The sequence below is a fragment of the Sitodiplosis mosellana genome, unplaced genomic scaffold (assembly GCF_009176505.1).
Source record: "Sitodiplosis mosellana isolate CC-2019 unplaced genomic scaffold, AAFC_SMos_1.0 Smas_scaffold_6162, whole genome shotgun sequence".
Taxonomy (NCBI): domain Eukaryota; kingdom Metazoa; phylum Arthropoda; class Insecta; order Diptera; family Cecidomyiidae; genus Sitodiplosis; species Sitodiplosis mosellana.
This window is the reverse complement of record NW_022601403.1, coordinates 2974848-3002096: the sequence shown is the minus strand read 5'-3', so window position 1 is coordinate 3002096 and position 27249 is coordinate 2974848. Positions and strand designations below refer to the sequence as shown.

The window sequence follows — 27249 nt, the reverse complement described above, 5'->3', positions numbered from 1 at the left end:
ATTCAATTATACTGGACACAAAAACAATAGCACATATTTCAAAGCGAAATGAAAAAAAAAATTGTTAATGCACATCTTTCCATATAGAAATCGTTAAAAAAAATAATGCAATAAAACAATGACAAATAGAAATAAAAAAAGAAGAAACAACAACTGTGATAAAAACAATGACAGTCAATAGTCAATTGTAAATGTTGATCGAAGACTTCATAAATGCCATTGATTTAATTATTGTCATTGGATCGTGCTTGAGTTGTGTGTGCGAGACGCGTGCGCGTTCGCGTTCGCGTCATGTAATGCACAGTGTACTCAGGAACGGAAGTTAGAAGATTAGTTGCATGAAAAGAAAAACCACCACTTCGATATTACAATTGAAAAGACTGAACAAAACAAAAATGCAATGGCGTCATTCGAAAGCGACTAATTTGTATTAATTACTCGAAGTAAATTAAACGAAAATAAAAAAGCAGCCGCAGCAAAAGAATGTGCACGAACAATTTCGTTGATATTTAAATGATTCGGTATCGGTTTCATTTGGAATTTGCAATGCATTGTTTGTGTTCAATTATCATACGCGCGATAATTTGCGCGCATTTTGATTTTGATCAAGTGCCTTTATTTGCTGCAACAAAATGCAATTTATTAATGCGCTCGCTTATTCAATCGGTTTTGGATCGAGCAAGCGAGTTAACTTTGTTTGCGCGTTGAACGGAGCGAGACTGAGCACATACTTAGTGATGCAATCAAGATTAACACTTAATTAATGTGTAAGCGAGCAGCGCACAGAGCATGCACTAAACTCCTCCAACATATTTATTAAATCAATCATCACTTTGACAATCGCGATGCAAATCGACGATTTGACTCAAGAACAAAGGCGGCGGCAACGCTGGCAAAAATTCAATTCGTTTGCTGCTGCTGTCGTTCATTGGTGCAATCGTTTTGATTTATTCAAATTGTATTGATTTGCAAATGCAAACAGCAAATGTAATAGCTTGGGCTTCGGCTTGATTCATCGAAGATTTTAGACACGAACACACTTTTGTTTACAATGTAAACTTTACACCGCACCGCCACCACACCGCGTGCGCAATTTCGAGTCAATTCTATGGAGGCGCGCTCATTGTGCGCGGAGTCGAAAGAAAAAATCGAACGAAATATGATGACAACAAAATGCGAACAAGTTCTTTGCACACAACATCAAACAATAAATAATCGCGGGGTAGAAAAGGATATGGCGTTGTTTCTTCTGCACGATGAACACTATTTTTCACTACGTTCATAGCTTCATTTTTTTTCTTGATTATTGCCCAATTTTTGTTTTCTCTCTGTTCATTTGTTTTTCCGTCTTTAATTTGTCGCTTCTTCGACGCTTTTTTTCTGTTGATTTTCACACTTGACTTGCGACGCCGATGTTATGAATATAAATCGCATCAACGAAAGTGAGAGTGAGAGAAATAGAGAAAGAGTGAGTGAGAGAGTGAGAGAGAGAGCAAGACAGAGTGAGAAAGGAAATCAACAAAAAAAAGCAACAAAACAAATTGGTCTTCGAAGAGCTGTGAAAAATGACGACCAGCTGAACAGAGCACATTGCATCAAGTGCGCAAATAAATATCTATAAAAAAACACAAAAAATGCATCTTGGCTTCGGTTTTGTATGGCCTTATCCATACTCGTTATATTGTTTTGCTTCTTTTGCGTTGTGTTCTTTTTTCTTGTTTCTCATTCGGTGATATTTAAACAAGAATTATGACATTTAGAGTGAGAGCGAAAGCGAAAGCGAAAGAAGGAGCGGGAAAGGGAGAGCGAGAGCAAAAGAGATCAAAAGGGATCAAGAGAGAGCGAAGGAGATCGAGAAGTATCAAGAGATGGAGAGAGATGGAGAGAGAAGGAGAGAGAGAAAGCGAGAGCCAAAGCCTCATAGAGCGGTCAAACAATGTGTCAAGATCGTGTCGCGCGCAATGAAATTCACGTACAATTAAAAAAAAAATGAAAAAAGGAAGTAAATCAGCGGGTCAATGTGTAAAACGATATGAAAAAAATATGAAACGAAACCAGAAGAATTATGCCATCAACTAAAAATATCCCCTGTTGATTTTCACTTGTGATTAAATTGATGTTGGCATTTTATCCACTTAATTGTCTTTTGTTTTCGTTTTCTGTTGTTATTGTTTTCATGTGTATGTGTATGGCCGGTTGTTCATTTTCTTGTTTTATCCATTTGTGCGACATGTTGATTGTGTGCTTAACATTGAGAGAGACAGTGCCAAATTTGGCCGGCCAAAACAAATGAACATAAATAAAGGATTAAATCGAGAATCAACAATAAAAAAGCAAAAAACGAATAACAAAACGTACATAGGCATGCACGCGTGTGTCAAATATCCATGGCAAGCGCTCGCGCTGTTAAATGTGTATTAAGACAGAGTGTTCACGCACAAAGCACGCATCTGGAGAAATACGAGTGAGATTTCGCGATATATGTGCGTTAATCTCTTTTCGAGCCGCGTATACACACACCAAAATCGCATGAATTATAATTTTGCTAATGGTTTTGTTTTGTTTGCTTGTTAGAACGAACAAATTTATTTTTATTCTCTACTTGTTGTTGTTTTTTCTCGTCATCGTCATAGTCGACATGGGATGGGTGCGTACAAGGCTATGTGTGCGAATCAATTGTTATGTATTTTCTCGTTCCGTCGGCCGTTTTCGTTTGATGAAAAATTTTGCGAGTGAATAATGCGAAACTATTCACTGTTACATCACATGCGATACATGAAATTGGATATTGCGTGCGTCGCGCGCCCGCTCCAGTGCGACCTCTTATACGATATGCTTGTTTTTTTTTTTATTTCCGCATAGATTTTTCTTTCGGTTTATGTGTGTGTGTGTGTGTGTGTGTGTGTGTGTGTGCGCGCGTGTTTTGAGTCGAAAATTTCGACAACAAACAGCTCATCACAACTTAAAGACGCTGTTCGGCCAATCGTTGTGTATACTCAACGATTGAACAGAAGAAAAATATACACACGAGAGTTGATTGATGCCATTCAAAAATAGATCACCAAAACGGCGTTGAATATTTGTTTTATGGACACCAAAAACCCCGAAACGATGTGATTAAATTGAAGAAAACAGTATTCGTTTTGATCAGCTGATATCCATTCCTTGGCCCATTAAAATAACTCGAAATTCATTCGAGAACACAAGAACGGAATACAGTTCTGTAACAGAGTCACTCAGTCATTTAGATTTTGTTCGAAAGCCTAGTTTAGTGTATGATCGATATGTTTATGATCCATTAAAGCGAAATATGATCATGATAATTGAATCGAAGAAAAAACTGCCTGACTTTCAAGCATGATCTCTTTATTTCTCTCTCTCTCTCTCTCTCTCTCTCTCTCTCTTCCTCTCTTGCGGTTTCATTTTTTCTCTTTCTCTCTCTCGCTGTGTCTCGCTGCCTTTTGATCTCTTCCTCTCTCTCTCTCTTTTTGTATTTCGAGTGTTTCGGGACCAGAGCAGCACGTTCGCATATGAGTTCATGGGCTGCCATGCTCAACTTTATGACATCTGGATTCATAAAATGCTCATTCGCACTCCCTCGTACTCACTTGTACAAACCATTTTCAGTTTCATCATAATCAAATAAGTGTATTCGGCATTTCGATATCATGAAAGAACGTAAATCTTCAAATGAAACGAGAAGAAAGAAAAAAAAACGAACAACAACGACCAAATTGAGGGGCATAAATTGAACGGTATGAATGCCTATTTGCCGTATGGAATGTTTCGAAAAAGCATTTCATGGCCCCACCAAACGATTTATGCTCGAACTAATGCGCGCGGCTATTTAGAAAAATAAACCATAAATTCTTAACCACATTTATTTCGACAGCTCAATCGTAACTTCACTTCCTTAAATACTCAAAAAACAAAACAACACACATCTGTCTTTTGTTTAAAACGGAAAACCAATTTTGTTTTCGTTTCATTTTTGGATTATATGCTCGTTCTTTGCTTATTAGCATTCTTATCTCGTATGAAATGTGGGCTCAACAATCAACTTGAACACTTTCTAATTAACAAAACGGTCAATTTCAGTCAAATTTGTTTTAAGGCATTTTATGTTAATTGTTCTAAGAATGAAGTTTTAATTTGAATAATTTTTAGGCGGTATTTCAATGCCATCAATTCGAAGATTTTTGTCGAATGGGAATTTTAAATAGCATTCAATTCAATTAAAATGAACAAAAATGAGTGGAAAAATTCACATCCGGAAAACAATAAGTAACTGACATTTAAATAATAAAAATGATTAAAAACTCTGATTTAGAAAAATGTGGATATATCCAGAAAAAAAAAATGTTTATCTTTGTTGTAGAAAGATCGAGCGATACGAACGGAACAAAGTTTTTGATATTGTTATTGTTACTCACGCCATGCTATTTTGCGCAAACGATTTCTGTGTACAATCAAAACAAGAAGAGACGATGTGCTAGAGCACATCAATGTTGTGCCACAACATTGTATGCATGCAAATTGTTCAGCATGTGTCGCAAGTGTGAAAAATAGAATAAAATCCGAATAGAAACCACACAAAGAGAATCAACGTCGAAGGTGAATCGATGGACAGACAAGACAGTGGTACATTGCGTGTGTTAAAATGCAAATATTCCGATGAGTCTTTGAACTCGACAGTCCTGTTATACCTTAATTCATCCAATTGATAATACTTTCCAAGGAGCGGCAACGTTCCGGCCGATGCTCTCCTCCTCGACATGTACACATTTCACACAAGGCTATCCAAATGGACACTGTCTTTCTTATTGACTAAGTTGTTTTTACTTATCGAATCGCAAAAAAAAAACACACACAGCAACATCACCAACAAAATAGGTCAACTGTGCAAATTTTATGACTGCCAAGAGTTTTATTGGCGGCAATATAAGGAATTACGGTTGTTTGTCACTCGAATGAATCGATAGAGAATGAAGAAGACGGGAATGAAGACGAAGAAAAAGACGAAAAAAAGAAGTAGAAGATGAGAAGGAAGAAGGTTCAAAAGGAGAAGAAGACCAAAAAACAGATAGAAAAGAAGAAAAGGCATAACAACTTAGAAATAGAACCACAAAAAATGAAATTGAACAAAAAAAGGCATTAATTTCAACCTTTATGGAATTTTTCCATCGTGGAATATTTTTTTCAACTGATTTCATTGAAGTCTGTGCGAAAAAAAGCGCCAAAACTGCTGTGAAACGCGATCAAAACAAATTAATTCCAAATGCAATCAAAATAACTTCATTTTGGATGAAAAATCGCTTTATTCTGGAGTTGGATCATTTCAAGCCGCGTTTTGGATCCACACAGTGGACTCCTTCAAGCTGATCAATCCAGGAACTGTGTCCTCATCCAGAAACTGTCTCCCAAGAAATGTGTGCGTGTGTCTGACCTTAGAAGGGACACACACCGCAATCGCATTATGTCATGGCACCATCAATCAAAGTGGTCGTTCGCAAAATCTTTTAATGAATAAAAAAGTGGCAACGGAAATCAAGAATATACACCAAAAGGCAACGATATGAAGCCGCATGAAATTAATCGCTGCTATGAAATGTCTGTGGGTAATGAATATTGTATGTTTTTTTTTTCGATTCCGCAACAAAAATAACAGCGCGCGCGAGAGAAATAAAAAAAGCCGCCAAACAATGTACAATTCTCGCTTAGTTCGCAGGTCGCGTTGGCCACTCGTGCGTGTGTTACGCTTCCTCTCTTTCACTCACTACACGTTTCTCGTTCTCTCTCTAGCTAACGCGGGCCATTTTTTGCACGCTGCCGCCACCAAATTCGATTGTGAATCGCTGTATCCAAGGTTAATTGTGTTTTTGGGCCATTCGTCATATTATTTGAATAATGTACACGCGCGTTCACGAAAACAGGCGCTTCTCCATATATTCGAAACATATGATTACCTGAAATGAATACCAAATGAATGCGGCACATAAAAAAAATTAGACACACAAATCGAAATAGTAAACAAAGTCAGAGAGGAAAAAAAAACGAATCTCGGTGTTTATTTTCACTACCATCAGTTGTTTGACGTTGTTAACCGAAGCTTCCGAATGATTCTCTCTCGTTATTTCACAAGTAAATATTGTTTTTGGGCAAGTTTTGCTGTTGCTCATTGTTGATTTTGTTTATTGTAATGTCGACGGCGTTTTTTTTATGTTCATGTTCATTTTATGCGTAATCAATTGAATACCTGCCGCTTGCACATACTTTGTTTACATTCAATTCAGTGCCTCTGTCACACGATCCTTTTTTTTTGTAAAAAATAAGTTTGTGTGTTGACTCTCCGGAGCTCATTGTCAAAAGAAAACATCAATTGATTATTCTCACGGTGGCGCACAAATTTCAGCGTGAATTGAATAACTTTTTTACCAAATCCCAAATAAAAATTCTTCATTTCATTCGTCAAAGGTCTTTGATTGCTTCCTTTTCCGATTAAAAGAAAAACGCTCATCGAGTCACGCACACGCTTCAATCCAAAGATATGCAATGCATACCAGAAAATTAAGCCAGATGGAACAACTTGTTGCGCACAAATCCAGTCATTATCACACTTCCCTTTTTCCCCCCATATTCTCAATGTGCAACTCACATTCTTTATCACACCAAATGTCTATTTTTAGTGAATAAAATGCTGTAAATAACAAGTTTAACTTGAAGAACATTAGTCGCGCGCATCAACAACAATACAATTCGATTTGTGCCCCAGCACACAGATAAAAACGCATCGAAAATCATGGAACAGTTCATTTGCCGTCGAATGAGGAAATGAAATCCATTACATTTTTTTCTGTTGCTGTTTATAGCGTGGTGTGGCGATTATGATTGCATAAGTTGGCAGTTGTACGCAGTTCAATGTCTATATATGGTCAGCCGAACTTTTCGAATCGGACAATGCATTTGCACTTGAGCCGCAGCGTAGCATTTTTTTTAAACAGTTTTCCATCTCGCTATTGACCGCTCTTTTTTCGCTTCTTGCTCGCTCCCTCGCTCAATCACTCGCTCTTCTTCTCTCGTTCTTCACTCACTCTCTTTGCGCGAGCGCAGCATCAAAAAATGGACAGAACAAAACAAAAATACGATTACACGGTCAATGAATTTGGGTATGGAAATTGTTTTGTCCGAGATGCGATCCATGCATTTATTGTAGGCACATGAACTTGATTCGGTCAGATTCATGACACCAGATGAATTTCATGCAGTTGGACGGCTTTCCCACTCTCTCTCTCTCTCTCTCTGTCTCTGCAAATCGCAACACATAACGCACGCTTCGTATCACCACAATTATCAGCTGTCGCTGTTCAACCGCATATATGTGATACGGTATATGGTGTAGCTTGCGACTCACAAATAGAGACTAGAGGTAGGAAAACAGCCTGGGAGAGCGAGACAAGACTCTCTGAAAGGGAAAGAGGTTGAGAGATGATGAAAAGGAGGAAATATTTCATTGTTTTTCTATCTATTTTGGAATGGAAGACAAAAACCGAGATAGATATAGTGAGGACTAGAAATGAGACAGAGCTAGTGAGATTCACAAGTGCGTGAATGAAGAGATTAAAAACGGAACGAAAGAAAAAAAAAACAAACTGCAGAGAGTGAAAGAGAAAGGGGAAAAGCGAAAATCGCGAGAATCGAAAAGAGTGAAAGAGAGAATTAAAGCTTGTATTTATGTACTTGGAAGGCAAACCCCAGTTATGACGATCGAGTGCAAACGGTCGTTAGCGATTAGTTGGTTGGTGTTTCTTTTAAATGATTTGCTCTAAATAGATTACGGCCAATTGTTTGATAATGGCTTTTGTTTTTGTTTTTTTTTTTTTCCTCATTTCACAATAGACACGCATTTTAATGCGAGCAGTGTGTGTGTATGTGAATGCTTTTTGAGCGTATGCTTCGTACTCGCAAGTTGGATATCAATGTTCAAATGCCATATGTTTGTCGCGTTTCATCCGTGAATAAATGCGATCTTGCAACGCTTTGAATAGTATAGTTTATAAATATCATACTTGCAGTAAACAAAGCAAAGCGACAAAAACAAAGTCATATGGTTGATAAGCTTCGAGCAAAGTGTGTGTATGGAAGAGAACGATCGAAACGACAAAAATGAAGAAAAAAAATTGCGACAAGAAAGAAGAAAGGAGAAACAACAGCAAACATCGTACACACGGTCGAAAAAGGGAGCGATAGAAACAATAAAACGGCAATTCAAAACATTTGTGCACATTTTTGTTAGTGTACACAATTTGACTTGATATTCCTCTCGGTGTTGCCTATTTAAAGTTCAACTATCTCAGATAAGCGAAACCATTTGAAATAGCATCAAAAACAGAAACAGAAACAAAAACAAAAACAAACAAACGCGCGCAAACACGCACACAAAATCACGTACGTGCGCGCTCATCGCGTAACGATCATAAGTGCATAGTGAATTTGATCGTTACAAAAGTGTACACTAGACAAAATGGTGTTGTGATTTGGCAAGGCGTATTTTTTTTTCTGCTTGCGATCTGAACTCACTCAATTGGGTCGAAATTGGGTTGAAAATTGTTACCATGTTGCACATTGCACATCAGCCACTTATTGATAACAGATTGAAGGGAGTGCAAGCGACATAGAGGATCGCATATGTGTGTGAGAAGCTTGCAACAAATGACCATTGATCGTTACAGTTAATCCAAGCCAAAATTCATGGTTCGTTTTACGAAACGAAATTGAATCGGCCATTCGTCTACCGGTGTAAAAGTTACTGTTTTCGCTCTGTCTCCCTTTGTGTTTCGCGCACAAACGCAAAAATGCACTTGAAAATGCGAACGAACCGAACCAAGTGAGAGAGAGAGAGAGCAAGCGAGCGAATAACAATAGTCGAGGCAGAAAAACATACAACGAACGAGAGCGAAACGAAACGAAGAAAAAAAGAGTATATATAACAAATTCTATATAGAGAAATGAGAGCCATTGACCAAGCAAATTGGTTATTTGTCAACAACATTCACATGCATAATTGATTTAAGTGGTTTTAATTTATTTTTAGTTCTCGGTGAATTTTATTCATTTTTTTCTATCTCTCTCTCTCTCTCTCGCTCTACTGTCGCTTCGACTGCTACTGCGGCGGCTGCTGCTGCTGCTGCGTGTGTCTGTTCAGTACTCGCTGCTCATCAGCTCAAGAGCGAACCAATGAACGGTTCTCTTTTTTTTCATTCGTTCATTCGTTTGTAAGAAAACCTTGCGCAATTTCTGTGCTGTGCTGTGTGTTACACAAATCGGCTCAGGCCTCGGCGCGTTGTGATATCCGTTAAATTAAAAAATCAATTATCATAAATTGAAATGTCGACTGGACGCGGTCGCTGACAATCCACGGTAAATTGCCGCACTGAATGTGCAATTTTTTTTTGTTTAGTTCGTTTTTCCGACACAAACGAAGAGAGAGAGAGAGCGGAAGAGAAACACATCATTTTAATGTTGTGTCACAGTTGAAACTGTTTCATTTCGATGCTGCTTTCAATGTGTTTTTCAACGATTTTGTGAATTTCATCAAGAGAGAATGAGGGAGAGAGAGAGAGAGCAATAGATCGGAGAGGGAGATAGAAAATCGGCCAATTCTATAGAAAAACCAACCAAACGTCGATCGAGAGCCAAGAGAACGATGCTCATTTTGAATGTAGATTAATAGCGTTGATTTGCGCATAATTACCGACCGTTTCCATCAGATTACACATTTCATTTTGGTCGAACTACTTCGAAAAGGTTCATTTTTGTTGTTGTTGTTGCTTCAAGTCGAACTACTCGGAAAATCAAATGAAAACAGAGCGAGAGGAGGCGAGTGAGAGTGCAAGAGTGCGAGTGAGAGGAGGGAGGAGGCAAATGGGAGAGCGTTCGAAGAAAAAAATGGTTCAATATATCCCACATTTCAAGCATTTTAATTACGGAAAATTGGTCAACACGCATTCGAAATGCTAGAACAACAAATCATAAATCATCATCACCAACGCCACTGCCACTGCCACTGCCGCACACACATATTATCGGACCGCTGAAAAAGAGCCATTACATGAAACTGCTTTCTACTTTTGGATTCGTTCACGTTTCTCTTTCCGCACTATCAACATTTGTACGAACAAAAACATCAACATTACACATCACAGCACATACACCCATCTCATATAAATATTTAATCACACACTAGATTTAAAAATAACGATACGATATCAATTTTTTTTTTTTTGAAATTTAAGTATACGCGACAAAAAGAGAGGATGAAAAAATTCAAGAAGAGACGAATATGTGGAAACGTGGAAAGACTTTTTGAAGCACGTGCGACCAAACGATGCAAATGAAGAGCTTCTTGGAAGTGACCGAAACTGTCTTCATTAATTTTCTTCATGTAATAGTGAATATTTGAGATTCGAAATTAAATTTTTGTAGAAAAAAAAACTCTTCAGACGAATCAGATCGAAAATCATGGGAAAACTTGATGAAAGTGACGAAAATTGAAAAAATGCTGAAAAAAAAACAACAACAGATGAATGATAAAATGAGGTTTTGATGAAGAATGAGATTTGAATTATTGTGAACTTCGTCAGTGTCGTTCGAAATCAAAATAGATTTATTTTAAAATCCAAATAGATGGCATAGATTCAAATCTCATCTTATCTAGATACCAAGTCCAAAATGTCACATCCAAGCTTCAAGTTCCACTGCAAATCGTATGCATCGTGTTGCAAAAGGTCTCTCTTCGCCTTGCATCTAATTCCACAACATCCCGTTGATTGGTGTTCTTTTCCGCTACGCAAATGCTAGAATGCAAGTTGCATCAGATGTTAGATCCCTCTTTCTGTCTCGCTATAATTTTAGTCACTCTCTCTCTGTGTGTATTTTTTTTCGCTAAACCTATTCTAGTATTTTTCATTTGTGTATTTTTTTCTCTCTTCTCTTTTCATTCTCTTTCTTTTCGGGCGATATGTTGCAGAGTGCGTCAAATGCAAGCGAATGAAGTATTACAATTTACAGTCATAAAAAGCATAAATTATTTGACCAGTTGGTGTATGCATCAAAGCAAAACAACCTAACGAACACTGCAAAAGCGCAACAAGCATAATTTTTGTGTTTTCTAAATGCGAAAACGGAATTAAATTGAGCAACAGAAGAAGAAGAAGAAGAAAAAAAAACAAGCCGAAGAAGCCGGCCAACGAACTAAACGCAAGTTTATAAAAATTCGTGTGCATCGATTTTTGTCATCGTTTTTTTTTTAAATTGTGTAAACGGGATTGTATTCTGTTGCGGGCTGGTGTGTTACTTTGGACACTTTGTTTTGGGGACAAAGCAAATACCAAGCGAATATAACGCAATCGCCAAATCGATTTGACAGACGGACAACGACGCTCTGAATTTTCGGGGACCGAGAAGACGATATCGAAGCAGCGATAGACAACAAGAAATATCCATCCGAAGTATCAGTATTGAGCTGTCCATTTTGGACTCATTAGACTGAACTCGATTTTTTTGGTCAGGAAACACAACGCGGGCACAAAAAACTGTGATACCATTCACCTACCCGATAAGCGATCTATATATTGTGATAGAGACTCTTGTTTTTGCTCTCACTCACTCCATTGACCGTTCGTCTCAAGGCGCGCTGTGAATTGTTTACCGTTCAATTGCTGAGAGTTTTTTTTTCCAAAACCGTTTTTCATCGGCGACAGAAGTCATTGTGATTACTTCTTAAATGTTTTCAATTGTCGAGTGCTACACCGAAATGGGACACATTATCGGCCAAGATGTAAGTGTTTTTCAAGAACAAAAAAAGAATTATAAGTCTTGCTATTTTATGTTTTAATTCCATAGATTAAGCATTGCGATGATGGCCTGTGTCATCATCACCAAATCGATCGGCTTTTTATCATTCGAACGTATATTGGGCTCATGTTGATATGAATAGACTTTTCGGAACCTTCTTTTTGTTTTGATGTTCATTATTCGATTTGAGGCTCTTGCCAATTTGATTTGAAACTCTCAATTTCAAATTGAGAGTAGCATTTGATTCAATTTCATCCTATTTTCTTCTTTCGAAACATTTAAATTCAAATTGTTTTCCATATGATCTGAATCGTTTCGAAATTTTCAGTCATTTTTTTTAGTCAGGTTAAACTTTCGACCTAGTCATTTCGAACTCTTCCAATTCGATCTTTTGAATCGAAAAGAAATCTTTCTGAGATTTTTATGGATTTAAATGTTGAATTGCTTGTGCATTTGAATCTCAAATATGATTTATGCCGGGTGTCAACTATATGCAATCATCGGTTTCAAAAGCGAACAGCCATGCTACGAATATCAAACTGATTTTCGTTTGCTTCGATTTCGTTTGAGAAATTAGATTTTCACTTTGGACTTGGTGTTCAAACACTTTGGCTTTTTGCCCATTACGCGCTCACGTTGCTGCAAGCATGAAATGGATGTTGGAATATTCGTTGACCAACTGAAGGCGCGGCATCAACCGGCTTGTGATGTTCGTGCAGTATTGAGTCTTCCAAAATCCAGACTATTCGTGTCTTTTTCTTAGTGTATTCAGGGATAGAAAACTGAAAAATTGCACAAATACCAGCCGTATAATCGCTGGGAAATGCTTTTCTTCATGCCTATATTTCGTTTAATTGCATTGTTGCTTCACATCAATCTGTTTCTATCTGTCTCTGCATTCTCTTCATGTTCTGCATCTTCTGTACCTTTGCATCTTTGCATCTTTGCATCTCTGAGTCTCTGCGTCTCTATTTCACTACACTACGCTTCTGCTTCTGTACTCTTCCACTCTTCTGCTTCCCGATGTTTTTTCTACTTCTTCAATTCTACACTTTTCTAATTTCTCTCCCTTCAATCACTTATCGTCGTCGAGTTCCGTCCGATAGCAAACAAATTATATCAAAAATCCAGACTATTTACTATGTTGAAACACCGACAATTGGATTTGTCAACAACAATAGCAACATCGACGACGGCGGTCACAGCAGCAGCCGCAGCAGAGGCGAAATTGATATAGGGGCATAGAAGCGGCATTTATAGGCATACAATTTGCGTGATCGGTCGAGTGTATATATATAAACATTTGAGAAATATGTACGGAGTGCGCGCGAGCGCGTGTGTGCGTTTGGCCCGAAACTGCCCCAATGAGCCAAACACGTGCAATTATTGTGCATAGTAGATTTATTCCCAAATCGTGCACAATTCTTACACATATTGTGCCCAGAAACAAAATTTTATCTAAATTGGTCCAAAAATTGCACAGTTTTTGCACTTTTAGTGCTACATTTAGCATTACATTGAAATATGCACAAAATTCAAACATTTAGCATTACATGTGTTCATTGGGTGGTGTAAACAAGATAATTAATTTTATTTATTTCAAGTGAGCGAGCGAGAGAGCGAGAGTGTGAGAGTGAGCTCGAACCAAATATAAATAAATAAAGTATCAAGTTGAATACACGGTCTTGAGTGTTTGACGGTGTTGTGGTTTGAATATCGGAATCTGGTGAAATAATCAGCCGAAAAAAGCTTTGAAACAGAATGCGTTTTGTATATGCGCTTTTTGGACGTATTCTCAATCAGTCACATTTTGCTCTCCTGCAATCTGTCTCGAGCAAGTCAAAATTCAATCAAAAATACATAAATTTTTGCACCCGTTCGTTCTGCGCATTGGTTTGTCTTTGGTTTTCCTCTCTTTCGATTTTTCAGATCAATTCACTCTCTCAATATCTCCATCTTTTTCCCTCTTTTTTGCTCTTTCTTTCTCGCTCTCTCCTCCTTCTCCTCACCCCCTTTCCCCCCCCCCCCCCCCCTCTCTCTCTCTCTCCCTCTGTCTGTCTCTCCTCCATTTCCCTCTCTTTTTCCCTATCACTCGACTCCTTTGCTCTTTTCCAATGTTTCATTTGCCGGCCGCCAAGCATTGATCATCGCACTCTCACTGCTCATTCACACATTGGAACGTTTTGCGACCTAATGTCGAATGTTGATTCTTGAAACTTGATATACGCGCCAAAACACAAAAGCAAATTTCATTTAAATTTCTAATTCAAAATCAATATTCGGAATTGGATGCCGCGCCATGCTCTGCTAGTCACTCAAATCGAATTCGATTTTGTTTTCGGTCGAGAAAGAAAGAAAAACATATAAATAAACTGGATAGAGTGAATTGTTGTGTACGAGTGTTTGTGTCTGACTACTTGAAAGTCGTAAGATATTTATTTTGTCATTTGATTCGGGTTTGTTGTCGTTTCAGCCATAAATAGCTATGTAATCTGAATTTATCTTCTTTTCCATTCAGGTTTATAACACCCGAAGCAAACGTTCACCACACAATTTAGATGTGTGTTTTGATTTAAAAACAAGAAACGTCTTTGTCCCGGCTCGCCTCTTTTCAATCACCGTCAAAATACTTTGTTTTCTCTGCTGCTGCAAAAAAAATCGCAAACTTGAATTGTTTTTTTCTCCAAAAAAAGGCAATCTTCTTAATAAAAAGAAGAGATAATTGTTTTCCTCTTCCCAGAACTAATTTTTTTTTCTTCTAAACAACACATTACCGGCTGTGATTCATCGACTGATGTGAGATGATCATTTGGGCGACATCCAAATGCGATCAATTCGTTTTTTTTTTTATTCTCTCCAAGTGGAAGAAAACACTACTTGTGAACGTTTTTTATCGACATGTCATTAGAAAATGAAACAACTGGTTCTGCTATAGGTATATCATACAAATAAAATGATGAAATTTATCGACAAAAATTGTTCAGCCAAAAAGAAACGACACCGAAGAAAATAATATGCATAAACGCACAAAACAATAACAATAAAATAACGTTGCCGTACTGAAATGAAATTCGAACCGAAAAAAAAACGACGACAAAATGTTTATGGTTCATCAGCCAATACAAGCGGCGTTTGAACTTGAATAGAGCGAATGAAACGAAAATGGGTGCTAATTCACGTGTTGGATGCGTGATCTGCGACTTGTATGCTTGCTATCCAAATAAGAACAACCCAAACAATTAAAGGCCGATCGCGCGCGTGTGTGTGTGCAGTGCACGCACCATCATGATGACCGTTTTGAGTTCGATCGAAGAAAACAAAATGCGGCTATGGTGCAAACCACATCGGTGAAAAAACCCATCGGCATTTGTCAACGGTGTATCAAAATTCATGAATATTTCTCTTTATTTTCTGTTATCCATTTAAAACAATTAAAAATACGTCTCAATTCATTTCGATGTATTTTTTCTATAAATAAAATTAGCAATAAAATCCGAGCAACATGTGTGACTATAGATGAAAATCATACTCGAATTTCCACTTTGAATGAACTTTTTTTTGGTTTACTCAAATCATTATCACTGTCATCCGAATCAGTTTCAACCGTTTGTTTTTGGGAAAAAAATGTTTCTCAACAAATGATTTTCGGTTAATGCACCCATTTGACACGTCGAAATGAAATTTTTTGAACATTTTTCATCATCAGTTCAAAGACTTCGTATGAATTTCGCCTTCAGTTCAGATGACAATGTCATTGCACTTGCATCGAGTGGAAAATTCATTTGCCTTGATTTACTTTTATTCGCTTCATTTTAAAATGAATGGTTTTGGCTTTGGAACGGCTTTTCGGTTGTTTCTTAATTCACAGACAATAAAAAAAATGAATTTATAAAAATAAATTAGAAGAAAGAATTTGTTTTTTTTTTCAATCACAAAGATTCTAGTGGAATCGACCCACTGCATATTCTTCGCCGAAGAATCTTCGAAAGAGTGCATCGCCGAATTGCCGATTCGACGATGCACTGCGTAATATAAAGAATGGAAAAAACAGTACACCGCATCTATCATGTACAGATTTTGCATTTTTCTCATTGGCTTGTTTATTCACACCCAAGAGAGATATAAACAACATAATAAAAATAAATGTACATAACACACCTGTGCACAACACACAAGACCGCAAATTCCTTCACTGAACTTCCTATTGATATATGAAACAACGAAGTGAGAAAAAGAAGATAGCAAATGAAAAGAACATTAAAAAAAGCAGTAAAATGTGCAAAAAACAATAACTTATTGTCTTACTGAGAGAATTCAAACGGTGTTAAAATGCTGAGAGCTTTGGTCAGCCGTGTGGAATATCGTCATCGCTTTCTCTCTGTTTTTCTCTTTATATTTTGGTCTCTTTTTCATTCTTCCAATCTACTTCTGCTTGCCTCTTGCCTTTTTGCCTTTGATTTTGCCTTTGACTTTGCCTTTGCCTTTGCCTTTGCCTTTGCCTTTGCCTTTGTTTTTGCCTTTGGCTTTGATTTTTTTCTTTGCCTGTTCTTTTCGCCCACTCTCTCTCTCTCTCTCTCTCTCTCTCTCTCTCTCTCTCTCAACACTTTCAATTGCGAAGAATTTCGTTCCCAAAGAATTTCCTTTACCCAAGAAGACGTAGTAAAATTTCGGCGATCAATTACATTTTTTTATTGCAAACAATTCAAATCCCTCAGAATGGTGTAAATATACGATATTCTTGTTGGCCCATATCCATATCAATAAATTAATCGAGTGCTCTCTGTCGATACTTTGCAAACACCGACTCGTACAAACAGTCAGAGCGTTGTATCGAAATCAGGATCCAATCGCCTCCACCGCCATACATAGCGTGCGATCGTAATCGACATTAAAAATAATTACCATGGGATTAGCAGCGTCAAGAAGCGATGGCAAACAAGTGGAAACAGCATTTGGATTGATAGATTCTCAAGCGGCATTTCATTTTGTTTTCGCTGAGTTTCTTCTCGAATCCAATAAAGTTTCTATCAAGTTAGGTTTTTGATAAATTTGGTCAAAACAGCGAGAAAAAAACCTGTGTGTTTTTTTTCTATGTTCTCGTGTCCAATTTTCGATGGTTCAATCTTGGTTAATTTATGAATATATGAGTTTACGTTGGTGACACAAGCCACCAATTGGCCTACGCCTAAACAGAACCGAAACTGTATTGTATTTCAGTTAATCAATAGAAAAAAAAAGTATCGTTGCTGGTTATTATGTGTCTCTTGAATCTCTGTTTCGTTCGCATGTGTTGCGGCCGTTGATGCTGTTATTTAAACAGCACAGCACACTGCTCGAATATGTATGAATTTTATTGCCGCACGTGTGACCGTGTTTCTAATGCAACATTCAATAATTTAATTTGTACTTATTCTATCTCACTCTCATTCTCTCTCCCTCTCCCACTCTTGCTCTCCGTCCTTATAGTTTCTGTCTATTTTCAATCATTATTATCTCAGTAGCTCACGATGCTCATCCAAACGATACACGCCGATAGTGCTGGTTGCCTGTTTAGATAGTTCGGTGTTTGGTGGCGGAGATTCTAATTGCACAATGACTCTATAAAATCCAAGTGAAATTGGATTGACGGCGAAATGGTGGCGAGCGCGCGCGCGCTTACGCTCATGTGTTTGTGTGTAATTCGCGCAAATTTGCATGTTGTACACAGAATTCTAATGTATATCGGCTTAAATTGAATTCAGAAAACGAGCAAAGCGAAAGACAACAAGAGAGATAGAAAAAAAGCGGTTTAAGTTGTTTACTTTTTAGTTTGTAACTTTTCAGGGCACCGCTCGCTCACGCTCACACACTCACTCTCGATTATTTGTTCTTTATTTTTCGCTATTTTTTTGTTTCGACTGCTGCTTGTTCGCGAGCTGTTTTTACACATCGTATTTTCTATATGCATATTATGTATATTTGATTGTTTATTTAGTATGCACATTAAAAATGCACACATCTCACATATTTGCCGCACTATCTGACTGAATGTGGCGAACGCAACGCGCACAACACACATCGACTGATGCATGAATCGCCCGACGTCTATCTTATGAAAATAATATCTCCGTAATTGAATTCGATACAATTGTTTTGATGTTAATTTCTCGCTTGTCACTAGTTGTTGTTGTAGTTGTTGCTACTGCTGATGTTGCTGAAGTTATTGCTGTTGTTGTTGAGTAGAGTGTGTGCATAAATTGTGTGCTCACACAAATGGGGAACCAACTAACAAAACAATTGGAATAACTCTTAATGGCTTGGCATTCTCCATTTTCGCTCTTTTTTCTATTTTTCATTTCAAATCGGACTCCGCTCACAACAGATTGATTAGCTCTACGACTCGTATCTCCTAAATGAAGTTCCATCTATCTCGTTGTTCCTTGTTTCTACTTTGTTACCCTTGTTTCGAGCAATCGAACTCAAATTTCCCTGAAAATTCCCATTCAGTGACACTGATAGTATCAGTCTGATACAGTCTTGAAAATGATTTCGAAACTATCTTTTTAAAAAATAATCTCAAATGCTTTTTGCGGAGCCTTTCAAAAAGACTAAAGTTCTTCCAAAGTTCAAACAGACTCAAGGGTTCTGTTGGTGATGACGACATCTTATGATGTTGTATACATCTTCATCAGAAGAAGCCGATCGGTGAACAATAAAATCTCAAAATGAAAATGAATATATCGAAAGTTGTGTGGTGGAATTCCGCGGGCATTGTGCGTAACTGACTCAATTATTGTATTTTTAGCCAAACCATTTGCTCTGACGTACCACTTGCTGTTGTAGCACTGCGAATTTATTTAACATCATGCAAAATCATTTATTCTTCATTATCATATGCAGACACTGTGCAATGATTTCTTTATGAATATTAATGATATTGCGTCTGTCCGTGTTACGCGCCACGTTTTTTTTAGCGATGCTATTTCCAGTTGCATTCTGTGAGTTTTGCCTCACGCGCTCATCTTGAATTTCTCGCATTCTGACAATTGAGCGCGCATCCCTCGCTCTCATGACATGCGCGTCCGACAATCGACCGCCTCGGCTGCTTCGTTCATTGCATTTGTTTGGTGGAATTTTAACTCAGACATCAGAAATGTGCTTAGATAAGTTATTTTTGTGGGTTGTCGTTGGTTGAGAGAGTCTCTCAATGAGATACTCTCTTCGTTTTTCAGTTTAATCGAGTTAACAGTGTTAACTTAACACTTGGAATTTGAATCCGATTCAAACGATGGCAAATAATAAGGAAATAAACGATTAAAGAGAATGATCACAGCTTTTGTTGTTGAAGATGAGTCAATTTTTATCACTAAGTGTGCTGATCTATGTGTTATTTAGTTGAACAAAGCAATTTTCTCATTGATTTCGTTCATTTTGTTTGGGGTTTTGACAAATTTTCAAACTTTTATTTCGTTTTCCTTCAATTTCAGTACGGGCTGAAGCAGCATTTTATGGATCAAATTGAGCTGGACCATGTCACACAGGTCATCGGCTATCATCCGAGTTATTTAGAACATTTCTTAAAGATACAAACGTTCATTATGCAAGGTGATGGACCATTACCATATGATTATCGACATTATTTGGCCATTATTGTGAGTATACACTTTTTATTTATTTTATTTTACTTCATATTCAATACAATTTTCTATTTTAAACAAACCCATAAAGAAAAAAAAAGAGATCGACCATCGCTAGTATAGTGCATAAGACCAAATGCACCCATTCATTTTTCATTGCTTTCAAATTACGCGCGATTTTTTTTTACATAAGTCTTAATGGGAAATTCCCATTGGGAATGGATTCGTTTAGTATCTGGTGCCCATTGACACAATACTGGCGATTCTCGAAATAGATTTAATGATTGTTTGGAGTTAAAAGAAGCAAAATTTGGAATCTAAAACATAATTTATCCAAGGAAGAGTTCAAATTTACCGCATTTCGTTCCGTTTCTAATTCGTTGTTTCAATTTTAGGCTGCGGCACGTCATCAATGTACATATTTAGTGAATTTACACAAGAAGGAGTTCCTCGAACAGCACGGTGATCCAAATTGGTTGAAGGGCCTCGAATACATCCCAGCCAAATTACGTGCCATTTATGATATCAACAAAATTCTCGCACACCGGCCATGGCTTTTGAACAAAGAGCACATTGAGGTTTGTCATTCCATCGCTTCTATTACGAAAAAGATAAACATTTTTTTTGTCTGGTTTTGATCAAAATGTTATATGTTCAACAAATTTATGATGGAAGCAAAACCAAAACCGACTAATATTTATTCAATGTTATTTGTATCATTTCAAAACAGCGTTTAAAAACCGGACCAAACAGTTGGTCGCTATCGGAAGTAGTGCATGCTATAGTTCTACTGTCACATTTTCACTCATTATCGTCATTTGTGTTTTCATGCGGTTTGACACAAGAGTTGGACCCATTGTCTAGTCAAAAATACAATAAAGTCATTAAGAAAGATAGCGGCAACTCATCACCGCCGGGCCGTTGGGGCTTTGGATTCCGTTCCAATTCAAATGCATCGATTTTGGGTGCGTATTTCTTTTGGACTCGACTTTTTTTTGCTTATTTTTTTGTTCATTTTGTGCAAATTCATAACTCCTCAATGAACACGAATTTTCCATTTCAGGTCGACAAGAAGTGAGTGTTGATGCTTTGATGCAACGCATGCGCACACTTTCACAGAAGCAGGACGAATGCAGCGAAACTGAGCTGAACGCTCGCTTCAAAACCGTCGAAATGCAGGTCAGTTAAAGACATTTTTTGCAAATTTTTATGTCTTTTTTTTTACAACAAAATGCGTTACTGTGGTCCTTTTTGTCTAGCGATTGAAATCATTTTAAGATGGAAAATCATCCATGAATCAATTGTTTTATGTAATTCAATTCAATAACCTTGAAAAATTTCCCTATCCTTCTCTCTCTCTCTCTCACTCTCCATAGGCCCACGAATTAGTTGAATCCAACAAAGAGCCAATCGTTGAAATCTCGGAAAATATCAATCATTTCATCGAAGATCCATTGTTTACATATCAAGATTTTACACGGCGCGGTGCCGAAAATGTGCCAAGTACATTCCGTGTACAAGACTATTCGTGGGACGATCATGGTTTTTCATTAGTGAATAGCTTGTACAACGATGTGGGCCATTTACTTGATGACAAATTTCGAAGTGCCTACAATTTAACCTATTTTACAATGGCCGACAAAACCAATGTGGACACATCGAAATTTCGTCGTGCCATTTGGAATTACATTCAGTGCATCTACGGAATTCGACACGATGACTATGACTATGGTGAAGTGAATCAGGTGGGTTTTTAACGCAATTGACAATCATAATGAAGAAAATGTGGAATAAATTTCGTTTGAATTTTGTGAGTTGAAAAAAAGTGAAGAAAAAAACTATTCGACTTGAAAAAACAAATCTTTTCAAGAAAGAAAAAAAAAAAAAAAAACATCAAATAAAGTCGTGGTTGTATTCCGATTTTAGGCTAAAGGTCTAATTTCAAGAAAAAAAAAGAAATTTCTCCAAAAATATAAAATTTACCAAATATTAAAAAAAAAAAATCCAATTACAACCAAAACTCGTCAAATTCAATAAAAATCCTGATAAAAAATGTAATTTTTCTTCTTCTAAGCAGTTGCTGGAGCGATCATTGAAAATGTTCATAAAGACGGCGTGCTGTTTTCCCGAGCGTATAACGAAAAAAGATTACGATAGTATTTTAACTGAGCTGAAGCACAGCGAAAAGGTGAGCAAACAATTGATTGCCTATCTATCTATCTCCCTCTCGGCTCAATACTGTCATTATAAAATGGCAAACAATAACAAAACGTGTTTTGTTCATCTAATTTCAGGTTCACGTAAATCTAATGATACTCGAAGCGCGAAATCAAGCCGAACTGTTGTATGCATTGCGTGAAATTATGAGATACATGACATGATTATAATGGCCCCGTCAGCTGCTTTGAATTGATCCCATTTATATATATACACATAAAATTATAACCGATTTTAAATTCGTAGTAGAGATTGTAAAAGTGTTTTCTTTAGAGACTTGTTATGTGTCGTCGACGTCGTCAGGGAATCTATTTAGAAAAGATGATCTATTGTTTTCCATGCAGACTTGATATCAGCCAACATACAACCGGTTTCATTCTTTCTAATACTTTTTTTTACTGAACAAATGGAGATTTCTTGTATTCGGCTCGAAATGAAGTCTAACTAGATGTAAATGTGGATGATTATGGCAAGGAAAATTGTATGCAAAGTAAATGAAATCAATTTTAATTTCAAAACTAAATTTTTAACAAACGTCATCTCTTAATCAATATCTGTTGGTTCGCCAAGAAAATGCCTAGAAAAAAATTGTAAAATTTCCTTTCTTTTTTTTGTCTCTATTTTAAACTCATTTATAAAATATGTTAATTGTCATCTCTTTATTTCTATATGATACGCATCAACTGTGACCAACTAAATCACCAAAATTGTCAGTTATAAAAACGAATGTTAAAATATAAACGACCGATTCATTCATTGAAGAAGAATACAAAAAATTCAACTCGATTTTGTTATCACATACAATTTTTTTAAATGAACGAAATTTATTCTCAATTTATTTACGTACGTTTTTATCTTTCATTTGCTTTTGTTCATGTAATTTAGATTTTCGTTATTATCTTTTTTTGTTTCCTCTTATTTTTCTGTACGTCAACTTTTGCAAACGCGATCGCTAACGTGTTCGAACGATTTAATCAAATGCATACATTTTATATATTTTTTTTTTAAATCAAAATGATTACTGCAATAATGTTCCACATTAACACATAACAAATATATATACTTTAAATATCTATATCTATACATATATATATATTTTTTAAATGAGTCATAGGTCTATACGTATATACAATCACAAATTATTACAACAACAAAATATATACACATCAAAATAAAATTAAGCAAAGAAAATGAACCAAAAAAAAACAAACAAACAAATGATCAATGAGCGAAAGAAAATACAAGAAAATCAATTGAATTGACGTCTAAATGGAGTTTTATTTCGATAAAAACATTTCTGTATTTTATTCGAAAAACATTTGTGGAGAAATACTGGAAGACAATGATTGAGAGTAAATGCATTTATGGGTAAGTACGTATGTATCATAAAAAAAAAAATTGAAAACGCAAGATTTCGACCGGATGGACGAGATACAATCGCAATTTTTGACTAAATTTTAAATTATCTCCAATAAGTTCAGGGATGAAGTCGTTATTCTTGTCGAATTCCACTCGGGATGAGTAGTATAGATATGAGCAAGAATTCTGACTGGAAGGTTACATTCGCACGATTTTCCGAAATATTTATGCTCATATCTCCTCTATTAGTCTAGAAAGCACCTAAAGTTTTATGCTGAGGCAAATCTAGGCCACAAAACGAACATTTCGTACCAACAAACCTTTTCTTTATCTTTCACACCCATTGAGATATAGCCATTTTTTTGTTGGATTGGAAGGTTACAATTTTGGCGATGTGTTTGGAGGTTGTTTTACATTTATCTGAAACCCAGTTCCTCCAGCAGAGCATCCTTATACTCTAAAGGTCTGTTCGATGTCTGAAGGATCAAAGAAATGAACCAAATCATAATTACCCCATAAAAATCATTTGGGGTCACTCTATGAGGGGACTGAAAATTTGCAGACTGGAAGGTTACAGAAAAAAGACTGCCTCGTTACACCGAATTCCTCAGGCTAAATAAGTCAAATATCACATTTGAATTTGATTTAAATCAGTTGATAATAAATAGAAATACGAGAATTTATCATGATTTTTAGTTTTGAATCGATTTGTAATAGAAATTTGTCATAAATGACTCCACATTCTCCCATAAAAAAAGGACTGGAAGGTTACACTTGAAAGACTGGATCGTTACATAGTGCATCGACGACTAAAATAAATGCAATAATACACTCCAAATTGATTCAAATGGGTAGAACAAGAATAGGAATGTTATCATTCTTTGTGGTGTTTAGTTTTGGTTTGGTTTACAAAGAAAAAACCTGTCATCAAATGATCTCAATTTTTTCAATGTAACAAAGACTGGCTCGTTACACATGTCTGAAGGCTCGTATAAGTGTTTTAGTCAAATAAAGTAACTAATATTTTTTATTTTCCAGAAAATAGGCAGAAAGTTCTTAAAAAACTAATGTAGCGTCATTATTCTTGATAAAGGTGTACATGAAAAAAAAACTTTCGGGAATTTTAGACTGGAAGGTTACATTCGAATTTGCGGCACCTTTCAATGCCTTCAAATGCACATGAAAGAGATGTATTCATTGCAAAATTTGACTTTTTTGTTCGGATGTGTATTTTCGCTCATTTTGACACAAAACGAGGCACAAGCACAACCACGATGAAATGGCACATTATAAACGCCTACCTTCATATGATAATGGTATTGGCCGATACTTTAGGATCACTATTAAAGAAAAAAGACCACAGGACCGCGATATTTGAAGAAAAAAATTTTTTCATCCATTCCCGGTTAAAGAATTCTTGCTCATATGTATATTTCGTCCAACCATAGGCAACAGAGGTTTCATTTTCATATAAATGCGCGCGGGGACAAGAGGAAAGAAATCTATCACGCATGCGCGAGGGGAAAAGACATTTCCCCACATTTGCATCTGAATGAAAATGAATTTTCTCCACCACATATGACCGAACGAAACATACATATCTATTTATGCGAGTGAGTGAGTGAGTGAGTGAGTGTATCATCCGACTAAAAATTGGAACGGTGATAGCTTTTTCTTGTTTTTTTTTTGTATGAGTTTCCGTTCAAATTTTCACATACCAAGCAAAGCAAAAAAGAAAATCACAACATAAGGCAATCAAAAGCTTAATTGACACGTTTAAGTCAGCAACGGAAACACAGTGACACATGTGAAACACTGAATACTTGGATTTTGCAATAACAAACAATCGAGCTATATCGTATAGCTATACGTGGTGAAATGTAATGAAAAAATGATTTCTATGGCATTTTTTTTCCAAAAGTGTTTGCTGACATTTTTGTCCTATGAACTGTCCCGGTTTTAAAATCAAGTTTTCCTAAGTCTCCCTTAAATTTCCTACAAATAAAGCGTCGATACCGAATATTTAGTTTTCAAATTGGATTGATCATTTATGAAGCCAACGGAACAAGAGAAAGAATGGTGATGATTGTGATGCGGAATCGACTGAAGGCAACTCCGAAATGATTGATATGAAGAAATTTCTGGAAAAATGCATGATTAAATTGCACAATGTTGAAATTGCTGCTACAAAGACAATCTCAAACAAATTGAATGAGATTGAAAATACACAAAAAATAACGTTAGCAAAATTGCAATCAAATGGCCATACATTAGAAGCAATCAACACCAAATTTGATAGTAATGCCACATCAATTGACGATGGGATGCAAAAAAGCTTCATCATTCTTGGCTTGGATTACCTTTATTATGATAAAAACTTGAGAATTGCAGCCAAAAACTAAATGATTTCATGTTTAATAGCGACGAAATGAGTGCACGAAATTTTCTTAGAAATTGTCCTTGACAAACAGAGACAAACAAATAACATTGATTTTCTAAAGAAATGGCAATTGCCATTATGATTGAGATACTTAGAAGAGTTTTCTTTTCACTTTTTCGGAATTTTTCTATCGGTTCATTTGCTTTTATCACACTAAAAAAATATATTCTTTGAATTTCGTCTTTGGGCTCAGAAGATTTTGTCATAGAATTCCAAGTGATTTCATACTGTAAATTTGTTGCTTGAAAATGGAAACACATTTGCTGCTGTGTGTTTGTTGTTAGACACCGAATCGTTTTGTGTGCGAAAGAATACACATCATTGCCTCTCTTTCTATTCAACGAATACATGTATTGACAGGCATTCAAAAATTCATCGGTTTTATGCGTGCTCGATTTTTTTTGTTAGAATTTGATGGTTTACTCACGGTTTTAAAATTGTATTCATGAAGTATTAAAACGAATCTTTTCAGAAAAGTAACGAAAATATTCATTGGAATTATTAAACATTTTTGTACTAATTTTTTGATTTCAAAAATATTTCAATCAACCAGTATAAATAAATTTTGATTGTTTGTGTTTGTGCTCGATTTGGTGGTTTATGTTTTGTGCAATGGATTTTTCGAATGGCCAATATCAATTGAAATAATTGATATTGCCCATTGCGATGAAATGATCGGATGATAATTTAGCATACCTTTCCTTTTTTAAGTCTCTTAAATGACAGCCGTCGAAAGAATTGTTTACTTGGTTTTGGTACATCAACCTGATCAACCTGATCTGATTACTCTTCGATACTATTTACGGTACCATTTGACTTTTGATGTGAGAGTCATCGTCGTGAGAATTCCGTTTCAAAATGCTCTGAAAAGCCGATCGGCGGTAATGATGTGTATTGGAATGTTGTGCTTATAGATAATAATAGACTTGAATAATCAAGACTGTTGTTTTGTTGATTTTTTTTTGTTCCAAGCGAACAGTACTTTATTGGAGTCATTGATATACCTATTTCAACAATTAAATTTTTTTTTCGGAAAAGAACAATGATCACAATTAAATTTCAATTAGCCACACTATGTAATAATAACAACTCTTCATACCTCGAGCATGCTTTTGTATCTTTGCTAAAAATGGTTCTGTACTGAGCTGAAAAAACTTAGCTAACAATTTAAAATACATTGCGCCGCGCAAGCCATCTAGGTGGCGTCACAAGAAAATTTGGTTCTACAAGGTTTACGCTCAAGATATGCAACTCTTACCATCAGGGGTCTTAAATTGTATAAAATTCTTTTTTGCTGGTCGATACTCATGTCAGGAGATATAATGTACATTGTTTTAAGCTTTGGGAAATTTGTTTCTATATTGGCTGCACTAATATTTTGCCTTGGATTTAGATTTATCGATAACCACAACAAATTTTCGAAATGTGAAATATTGTTGAAATTAATTAATTCGATGGCATTTCCTATCATATCTAAAGAGTTTAAGTTGCTCAATGGTGGTAAATGTGCTAAATCGGTTAAATTATTATTATTTATTTGCAAATCCCGTAATACACTTTCGGTATGAGCTGTGATTGAATTTATTTTATTGAACTGTGCATGAATAATTTTAACATTTTTTGGAATATTTAGTTGAATAAACCCACAATTGGATAATTCTAATATATCAATAATCGTTCGATTTTCAGGAAATAAATCAATGCTACTTAAGTAACGCAGGGCCGTAGCCAGGATTTTTCCTAGGAAAGTGTGGTTCCACTTTA

At 36.2% G+C, this 27249-nt stretch overlaps 1 protein-coding gene across 2 annotated transcripts in view; it reads left to right on the top strand.

Moving 5' to 3' along the window:
• The window catches only part of LOC129574412 (sestrin homolog), a 36460-nt gene extending 13512 nt beyond the window's left edge, over positions 1-22948 (top strand). Inside the window, exons 2-10 of one of the 2 annotated variants that reach the window (XM_055456422.1) lie at positions 11027-11507; positions 11568-11836; positions 19320-19484; positions 19865-20047; positions 20200-20434; positions 20533-20648; positions 20846-21214; positions 21547-21657; positions 21764-22948. In XM_055456422.1, coding sequence (XP_055312397.1) covers positions 11783-11836; positions 19320-19484; positions 19865-20047; positions 20200-20434; positions 20533-20648; positions 20846-21214; positions 21547-21657; positions 21764-21850 — 1320 coding nt within the window. In that variant the 5' untranslated portion in view covers positions 11027-11507; positions 11568-11782 and the 3' untranslated portion in view covers positions 21851-22948. The remainder of the gene's footprint in view (positions 1-11026; positions 11508-11567; positions 11837-19319; positions 19485-19864; positions 20048-20199; positions 20435-20532; positions 20649-20845; positions 21215-21546; positions 21658-21763) is intronic. The other variant, XM_055456423.1, reaches the window with a different exon arrangement.
• Positions 22949-27249: the final 4301 nt, after the last annotated feature.